The sequence below is a fragment of the Plectrocnemia conspersa genome, unplaced genomic scaffold, assembly GCF_051122295.1.
Source record: "Plectrocnemia conspersa isolate PC_06_02 unplaced genomic scaffold, ASM5112229v1 ptg000009l, whole genome shotgun sequence".
Classification (NCBI taxonomy): Eukaryota; Metazoa; Arthropoda; class Insecta; order Trichoptera; family Polycentropodidae; genus Plectrocnemia; species Plectrocnemia conspersa.
This window is the reverse complement of record NW_028277173.1, coordinates 3,710,934-3,720,843: the sequence shown is the minus strand read 5'-3', so window position 1 is coordinate 3,720,843 and position 9,910 is coordinate 3,710,934. Positions and strand designations below refer to the sequence as shown.

The 9,910-nt window shown below is 33.1% G+C and overlaps 1 protein-coding gene across 1 annotated transcript; it reads left to right on the top strand.

Moving 5' to 3' along the window:
• The first annotated feature begins 1,346 nt into the window (after positions 1 to 1,346).
• Positions 1,347 to 9,877, top strand: tadr (torn and diminished rhabdomeres). Its single transcript, XM_088192196.1, has 12 exons — positions 1,347 to 1,520; positions 1,585 to 1,724; positions 4,189 to 4,466; positions 5,222 to 5,356; positions 5,470 to 5,627; positions 5,699 to 5,940; positions 6,005 to 6,154; positions 6,220 to 6,366; positions 6,979 to 7,163; positions 7,308 to 7,473; positions 7,542 to 7,697; positions 8,326 to 9,877. Exons 2-12 carry the CDS (start codon positions 1,595 to 1,597, stop codon positions 8,457 to 8,459), a joined length of 1,881 nt encoding a protein of 626 aa, XP_088048322.1. The 5' UTR covers positions 1,347 to 1,520; positions 1,585 to 1,594; the 3' UTR covers positions 8,460 to 9,877.
• The last annotated feature ends 33 nt before the right edge of the window (positions 9,878 to 9,910 follow it).

Below are 9,910 nucleotides of genomic sequence, written 5' to 3'. Positions count from 1 at the left end.
ATGGTTCGATATCTTTTCTTTATACATTTACGTACATATTTTCTTTAAATAAATACTCAATTTCTTCAAATAAATACTCAAAATTATCCCGAAAATAATTTTTAAAATATGTCATTTCAGTGAAATTATTTCGAAATACATTTTCACCGGTAGATATATATTTTTACCGGTTAAAATATAAGTTATCTGGGAGGTGTTAGTAAAGTTATATGATTTAAACCCTTCAATACGTAGTAATATATATCTACGTTTACATATTATACTTATTATTATTAATTTACATGCAATAAGTAAATGTGTATTTTTCAGTTATATTTTCACTAGTGAAGTCCAAATAATTTTTTCCCAGTAGATATATATTTCTACTAGCAAAAATATAATTTAACTGATAGGCGCTAGTGAAATTATATGCTGCTCTATTTGACAGTTGTGAAACATCCATTTGCTGTTCAAACCCAAACCTAACACAATGAAAGTACTAAAACTAATTATGGTTTTAGAACTTACATTAGGTCTAGAAATAAATATTTCTTTCAGAGGAAAATAAGTGGAAGAAGAAGTAAAACCAGACGTCGCATCTCGCTTATTGCTCTATAGTTGGTATGCACTTCGATATAACACTAATTTTTAAAAATATGATGCAACTGAATTTGACAGTTGCGAAACATCCATTTGCTGTTAAAACCCAAACAAATGAAAGTTTAAAAACTAATTATAGTTTTAGAACTTTCATTAGCTCAAATCTAAAATACAAACTAAGCCGACTCATCTTCTTTGGGAAAATAAACGGAATAAGAAGTACAGACAGACGTCGCATCTCGTATATTCAAACCAAATTTTGTTCAATAGGAGGGCGCAAAAACTATTATCACTTCTCAGAAGTAAAAAATTCACGTCAAAAGCAATAAATTCGTATCGGCGCAGTCGTAGTGGGAACGCTCGGTAACGAGAGGTCTTTTAGACGACTTAGAGACTATGATAATAAGCAGGTATGTATACTAATACGAACAATATTGCATATGGATATATTATTGATTTTTTAATTGTTGGAAAATTTCCAGATTTTTTTCCTTAAAATGATATTAGTTTAGAATTAAAAATGATATAAATATTTTGATTTTAAAAGCAAGTAAAAAATTGAATTATATTTTATGTCCATATTTTTGGGCCATACAGCTCAAAATAGCGATTTTCCGCCGCTGAATAGAACAGCATTTTTCCAACCTTTTTTATAGTACGACGCGTGCAAATGTAGCCATACTACGCTCTGCGCCGAATCGATCTTGGTGCGACAGAGACGGAAGCGTTTTAGTTTTCAGCTTTTCAGTTTAGCTGCGAGTTTTGCTGTCAAACGTTCACGGCGTGAACTAACAAAATATTGATTATTTCCCCACCTCTAACCCAAAAAACATGGACTCTAATGGCACCAATTCCTAATTCTCGATCCATTAGCTAAATTTAAAAAAAATGGAATCCTTCACCAAAGGTGTACTGACCTACGATTCAAAGCATTGAACTAGGTTTGTATTCTATCAAAACATTCGGTGTTTAAATGTATAACTTAAATTATCCACGCTTGTTTAGAGTTTTCATCATGTGGTGCGAAGGTTGGCCTTCTCGTTTAGCCCTCGGCGCAATGTGGTTGGGAGCCTTGGGTTCTTCTGGTTGTGGAAGAGGATTTTTGCCAGCCATACCCTTGGCGGCATTAGCGGCCACTCTTGGAGGTAAGGTTAAAAATACTGTCGTAATTGCATATTTTAATTTGATCGATTTTAGAAGACATATAAATTAAAACTGAGAACATGAGTAGGCAAATTGTCATGGTTGTCAATTTCTTTGCTGTATAAATAATTAAATATGTTATGAAATAATAATTAGTAATTAGCTATGGTGTCTCGCGACAGTGAACGACCGACAATTTTATGTGTAAAAATAAAGAATAATTATAATATATATATAGATAGTAGAACTACATTAAGGCTGTTCTTCAGCTCGCAAGTGTATTAACTAAAACCAGTAGTTCCAAAAATCATATGTAAAAGTGCATATTTCTTAACTAAATTTTCTTCTATAATACCCATCAGATAGTAGAAAAATATGGCCATACAACATTCTAAATTTGTGTCTAAAATATTTTAATAGTAAAAAAATCAACATTAAACTATACAAAACATGATTTTACTGCTTGATTAATATTGAGTATGTTGAATAAATTTAGAACTAATTAATTGTCACAAGGAAACTTATTCACAAATGCTTCAAATGAGAAAGAAGTTACTTACTTCTGTAAACTATGAAATTATCACTATTTTGGCTAGCACGTTCTCTTATTAAAATAGTAAAGCAGCGTATTAAAACAGCTGTAAATAAAATCTGTCTAGACAGGGATCGGCTAACTTTACCCATGACTCTAAAGTATATTTATTTACACCGACGATACCTCATTGATTTGAAGAGAAGAAAATATTATAATATTTAGATTTTAAAGGTTAATTAAATCTATTTATTTAGAGAATACAATGCAATAAAAGCAATTAATATCGTCATTATGAAACTGAAATTCGAGAAAGATTTTTTACTTCAGGTTTTGGAGAAATTAAGTATAATGACATCAAAATTAGGGCAATTTCCTGTCAGAGTAATTTGAATACTGTCTTCAGGATCCAATTGATTTCTTTGTTTTTTTTTTATGTTCATTTGAGTGAAAACTCCTTGTTTGAAAAGGCAACAAATTTATGACTGTCTCCTCAAGTGCAATTTTGAAAGCCTTATTGCCATCCAAAAATATGACAGATTAAATATACATTATTCAAATAACATATACCAATGGTTTTATATCAATGTGCACGCATCGATGCTTCGCGGGTTCGTGTACATACACAGCTTATGCACGCACACTAAGACCAGTGCCCATTGTGATGTTCCCTGTTTTAAGCCTTTATAGCTAACACATACCATCAGCTGGGAATTACTATTGCCCAGGGATGTCATTTCATGGGGGAGGGGGAGGGGCAGAGTTGGCCAGTTAGTGAATATTTTTTTAATATTTCCATTTCATGCCAGATTCATAGCATTTCATTAAATGACATATATTTTTTCCAGCAAATCTGTTTAGAATCCACGTCAAAAGCAATAAAATCGTGCCGTCGCTGTCGCAGGGGGAAACGCCCAGTTATCTAGTATTCATATTAGGACTTTTTATAACAATATTACAACTTACAATAAGTGAGAATCAAATAAAGCATATCTAAACCGAATTTTGACCAATAAGAGAGCGCAAAAAACAATTATTCCTTCTCAGAAGTCAAAAATCCACGTCAAAAGCAATAACATCGTGCCGGCGCTCGTTACCGATCGTTCCCACTGCGACGGCGCCGACATGATTTTATTGCTTTTAACGTCAATTTTTGTCTTCTCAGAAGTGATAATTGCTTATTATTTTATATACATGCCTATTCTCACCGTAGTACTGCGTCGTGTAGTCTCTAAGTCGTATCAAAGATCGAATTAAACTCTTAAGATGCAGGTGACTGCTTCAAAAGTGGCTGTAATTCTCGTTTTCTTAAAAGTCGTCTTAATCGATTCAACGTAGCTACGCTTAGTTTTGTTGAACTTTGTTTATCTTTGCTTATGTTTTTCAGGAAAAAATGGAGGAAGTAAGTTTCTGACTGAAGTATCTTTTAAAGTGATTCAGCATGGCAGTGTTTTGGCTTATATACAGTGGTGTAGTTCTGAAAGAATAACTACTGGAACACGGCTCATGTTTGGATTTCAGTTTATATAAACCCGGAGACGATTATCATGGTTATTATGCTAGTTGGATGTAGTTGGGTTTTGTAGTGTGCTGTCTAAATTAAACTCAAATTTGTTTTAGCATATCTTAAAAAAATTATACTGGAACGCGTTTCAGGCATGGAAACATGTACCGGAACGATGTTCCGGCCAGTCAGAAATTCCACTGCCCCGTATATTCCTCAATCTTTTGTCGGGGCAGAACCAGACTCAGACAATATATTATTAAATTTTAAATCAGTAATATTGGCAATGTCTTCATTCTATTAAATGTTTAATTCGGGGATTCGATACCTGTTCGGTGGAAATATTTGGGCTTTAATTCTTTTTTGTCAAAATACCATGTTAATGTTGATCAATGCTACTTAATAAATATCTGATCTGATTTTATTTAAGCCGCATGTAGCAGAGGAGTACGTCGTAGTGAAGCATCTTCTCCTGGTGCCTCATGGTGGAGGTTCTCGCGTGCTTGGAGCGGTCTGTTGGCACGTCTTGGAGCATTGGGTGGAGCTGCTAGGACTCTAGCTGCAACTTTGGATGCTCTAGCTGGCGGTCGTGCCAACCACTGGCTGTTTGGTGGACCTCCATTATCTCCTGGAGCTGAACCTTGGCCTGACCCATTGGCAGTTGCCGCGTTGGCCCTGTTGTGCCTCATGCTTATGTGTGGACTTGAGGTTGGTATCAATATTGTGTCTTTTTCAAACAAATTGAGTACTGAAATCATTCTATGATGTTCATACTTTCATTGTAAGATATTAATCATAAGATGCAAATAGTTATATATAGTTGAAGTACAGGTGAAATGAACATAAAAACATACTATCAGTCTCTCTCTCTATCTCTCTCTCTTAAAGAACATCTTTCAATGGCACCATTGTTATTTTTTTATATAGTAATTCAGCATAATAATTCAATCTTTCTTGAATATTAAGTAAAAGAAGCATTCATCACACAATAATTAATCGTAATAGGAAATTGAAAGTACTTAAAATGAAAAGTCAAACCGCTAGTAGTCAAACCGCAAATAAAAAATCATATGTAAATGCGCTAGCCCAGATCGTTGCTGCAATCCCATATGTTTAATGTATTTTCAATCATTTTTATAAATCCTAATTCTTCAACAGCATAATAGGGCTACCAACATTACGTGTTATTAAATTAGCATGCTGCAACTGGCATCATTTCTTAAATCGAGACATTGATTTCATCGACATTTTTATTTATTGGTACAAGTGTTGTTAAAAATAAAAATTATGTATGCGGTTAGCTCTTTATTAAATCCTTATTTTAATATATATCTTACTAATATTATTTACTTGACTTGAAATTCTCAGCAAAACATTCTGTAAAAAAATCATATCACTTACTATGGAACAATAGTATATTTTTATAGCCACGTTACTAATCTAATGATAATTTTATATTTCAGAACTCCACGGCATTGACGGTTGTGCTTGTTTCGTCTGTGATATCTGGAGTCATATTTTTCGTAGCTGCTAGTGGAATCGGTGCTGATTTAGCCAATTGGCAAGAGCAAAGTTTCTTCCCCGGAGGATTAAATGGGGTGTGTTTTTTTATGAAATGTTCTTATGATCTAATCTTTGAATGCTAGATATTAGTATATAGAACAAGAAAAGTCTTCCATGTTAATTATATTCAATGATTAATTGTTAATAGATGATCCTCGCTGCTGGGTGTTGCATATATGCTTTCCCCGAAGCTTTGCCTATTACTGATACAACTTCAAGAAAGTTCAAGTGCTTCGGTTTGATATGTTTTCCGGCAGTGTGCATGGTGTGCATTTGCGTTTCTTATTCTATGTTAAGTCAATACAGGTATACTAAATCAAATTGTAAAATAAAAACGTGTATTCAAATATATCTAAATATCTTATGTTATTGAACAGAGAATATAGTGAATCAATCGTACCGTTGGTTCAAGTTTTTGAAACACATCAACCGCCTTGGGCTCAGCCAGTTATGGCGTCCTTTACGGTTGTGTCTTTGGGATTGGCGATGACTGAAATACTACCACAAGCAGTGGCAACATTAGTAGCCATGGCTGGTCCAGAATGGAAAGTATTAACCAGGGTTTTGACATATGAGAGTGCGACAACGGGCAGTCAAGTCTTGGCCGTCTTCAGCGCCGGTAAGATTTTCTATATATAAAATAATCACATAAAATTGTAATTATTATTTTTTATATTACACAGGAAGTTTATCTGCAATATTAGCATTTGCATGTCCGTTGCCACATTTAGTTAAATTAACGTGTGCTGGACAAGTTTTAGTGTGGCTTTTAGAAGCTGGAACGCTTTTGCATCTACGTTGTCAGCCGGAAAATCAAATCGAAGAGCCTTCAGGTGATGTATGATTAGGACTATATATTAAAGATTCTTTATATTGACTGTAATCATAATATCAATAGACGTTAGATATAAACGATTAGCAGCGACTCAACCGAGGCCTTTGAATGCTGCTCCAACTAGAGGCGCTCGACTTGCAGCAGGACTCTGGTTCTTACCTAGATCTGTGAGACAGGCTGTTCCATCGGATGCTCCAATAATACATAAGAGTAAGCAAGTAAAATAATAATAGTACGGCAATTATGTGCCTTTTTATCCAACCAGTATTCTGATGAATAATTTAATATTAAGTCTGTCCGTTTAACTAAAGCTAGCAAATGCCATTTGAAATTGTTGTAGAATATCAGCTGCATAGTTCTTATAAGAATAATATGTATTCTTGTATTTATGTAAGTAATTATGACTGAATGAAAACACAAACTAACCCTAAAGGTTGGTAGGCCTATTGTGCTGCTGGATAAAAAAAAATATTTACTAAAACTGCAATGGAACGTGGTTATTTGTGAGCTGCCATTTTATATTTATAGAGTTTTGCCTTTCAACCATTGACAGTCACTCAATGGGACATGAATTGATTGAAGAAATGCATGTTTCTCTCATAGGCAATTTTATGCCAGAATATTAGGAGCGAAGCAGCTAATACCTTACCGTAGTACTGCGTGTGCTAGTCTCCAAGTTATATTTAAGATCAGGTTGTATGTACTAACATTGTCTATAGTCAAGTGTTAAAAGATAAGATTATTTCACAACATGGTCCTTACTTTTCGATATACTTAATAATAAACGCTTGATGTATTACAAAAAAATAATTCATTTAAAAGGTGGAGTTGGTGAAGAACGCGAGTGCTTATTGCTCGACGAGTACGGAGTGGCTACAACAGGAACTGGAGAATCTGATCATTCAGAGCAATCCGATGTATCCGATCATAGAGTTGATTCTTCGACCGATGGAGAATCATCGACTGATATTGACGCTGTTGTCAAAGAATATAGAGATAGAATAACGGTGATTTTTATCAGTGTAAAAGCAAAGGCATTGATCTCTAAGAAGTTTAAAATACTTACTTATTTAAATATCATAGATAAGAGAACACTGCCTTTTTTATTGTACGCACAAATGAAACTATGATCTTATAAGATAACTTTTTAGGTTGTGTCTTCAATACCGGATTCCGGAAGTGGAGTTGGACGTGTTCCCAGCATTGCTTCCGGAAAACGTGCTACGGCTGGAGCTGTGATTATAATGATTTCTAGTTTCATTGCCTCAATAGGATGCGCTGTATCGTTTCCGATTATAGTGTATGCAAGTCTGCCGTGTAAGATTGATTTTTGAAGATTTTTATATATTATACTTGTTTGATAAATATTAATTGTTCATTTATAGTTGTTTTAGTTGGGGGATTTTTGTGCTGGTGGCAACCAGCGCGTCCTAATTCAATAAGTGTTGTTACGTGTACTAGTTGTGCCTTGATTTGTTCTTTACTTGGTGCTCCTTTGCTTGCTGACGCTTGGCCTGCTGTTATCCTTTTTATAGCTGCAGGTAAATTGTATTAAGTACATATAATATTCATTTATTAATTATAAATCGTGTCGGCGCCGTCGCAGTGGGAACGCTTGTTACCTAGCGTTCCCGCTGCCACGGCGACGGCATGATTTTATTGCTTTATGAAGAAAATGATAGTACGGCTGCAGAACAATTTTCATTTGAAAATGATTTAGATGATACAGAATATAATACCCAGACCGAATAGTTATTGACAAAATTCAGAAGATAAGTTTGCATATATTAAAAAAGAGTTTGGAATAATTTCAAGTCCAAAAAACATGGTTTCCCAAACTAAAAAAATGCTAAAACCGGCAAACACCTATATACAAGACTAGTCCTAGTATAAGGCTGTGAGACAAGGATCGGTGGCTGCAATAAAACGAACTCTACGAGTTGTATCAGGAGCCTGATATCATCAAATATATTAAAATACAACATCTCAAGTAGCTAATAACGTGAGGTAGAACATGACTGTGTTGCATGGATGGAATACAAAAATTTAAGCATAGTTTAAAACCATTAATCAAATATTCATTATTTAACTCACAGCCACACACGGATATGAGTGTTTTTTATATTAAAATATTGAACAATAAAATAAGTGTTTATTTTTATTTGAAAGGTTACATTCTCTACGCTCGAAGGACAGCATTGTGCGGCGGAAGCGTGAGGCGACACGGTCATAGAGCTCCGCCTCTTCTGGGTCCTCGTCCGGCTCGTATCACACACTTGGACACCGTCTACATCAGCAGGTGACAAGATACAGACTCCGACTCTGAAATAGATCACTTGGTACCTTTTGATGAGTAAGCAATAATTTTAAAGAATAATCTCACCATTGTTATTTATTATTAAAATCACTTGGAGTCTTAAATGAATTTGTAATATAGAGCGGCACGAGACCTAAATATATTTTTGGAATTCTCTTCCTTATTAAAATAAGAGTCGCTGGGTTTCACACTAGATTCATTTAAATTATAAAAGTTATAATGAGTTCTGAAACTTGACGACTCATATAATGATATATTCCTTTTAATTTTTTCTTATACTTGAAACATATTTGTTTGTATATAATTCCCCAAATAAGCGTAGAAATATTTAAAGTCCATTTTTGTATAATATATATATATATATAAATAAATGATAAATGTATTTATGTGATGATACTTAAAGTCCATTGTATTGTAAATTTTAATGATTTTTATTTTGTAAATGAAATTTATAGCAAAATATCTGATAAAATGGCTTTTAAATAACTTTAGCTTATATACGCATATAACTAAAGCGGGTAAATATATATTTTTCAACGACGGAAATCTGAAAATTTTGTTCGTGTTCAATGTTGCCTTCGGTAGGAATGACATAGAGTATCTAGTGAAACTGACAATCTCTGATCTATGCTATTAAAAGTTCCTAGAATAATTTATATCGATAATTATATTCAATCCATAAACCTGCTTTGTTTAATATTATTGCTTTTGACAGTCATGAAATATTTAATGTTAGAATAGATTTAAACCAACACCTATTAAAGGCATATCAGAGATTGTTCACATGTGAATTGTAATACTTATAATGATAAAAACATAGTGCCTATAAATATTTTTTGTATTATACATTTTTTGTCTCAGAAAAATCTATAAATATTTCCAGACAAGATGGCTATAATATTGACTAATTTTATATTACATGTGACCCATCGAAAATTCAGATTCAAACCAATTACAAATGTATTATTCATTCCTAAAATTCAAGATCTTTATAGCCACCTTGTGTATATTATGGTTGTTGAATAATTGTTAAACACTAGCGTAGATTTTGTATCAATGATTTAATTTTCTTAAAAATTTGTGGCCTTTTCATAATGTGAATTCCCATTGATTATATATTATATTATAAATAATATTATTAAGGACTGAAATATTGGCTATGTATATATTATTTATACAATATATGAATTATTAAAAAATTACATATTTTGTTAGAGCGAGGTTGTCTATTAAATATTTCTCTATAAACTATTTTATCAAATATAATTATTATTATATATACGTATATATATAAATGCAATTTTTACTCACACGGCTTTGCGCAATTTAGACATTACCAATTTTGATGTTATAAAATTACGAACAATATGCGTCTAGAAATGTTAGTTTATAAGATGAACCTGATTTGTGCAATATTTTAATGTATATTTTTTAATA

Excerpts from the sequence above, each read along its gene's own strand:
- tadr (XM_088192196.1), top strand. The coding sequence starts at position 1,595 with ATGTGGTGCGAAGGTTGGCCTTCTCGTTTAGCCCTCGGCGCAATGTGG. Across the intron at positions 5,357-5,469 it reads TCCCCGGAGGATTAAATGGG|ATGATCCTCGCTGCTGGGTG; the intron begins GTGTGTTTTTTT and ends AATTGTTAATAG. Across the intron at positions 7,474-7,541 it reads AGTGTATGCAAGTCTGCCGT|TTGTTTTAGTTGGGGGATTT; the intron begins GTAAGATTGATT and ends GTTCATTTATAG.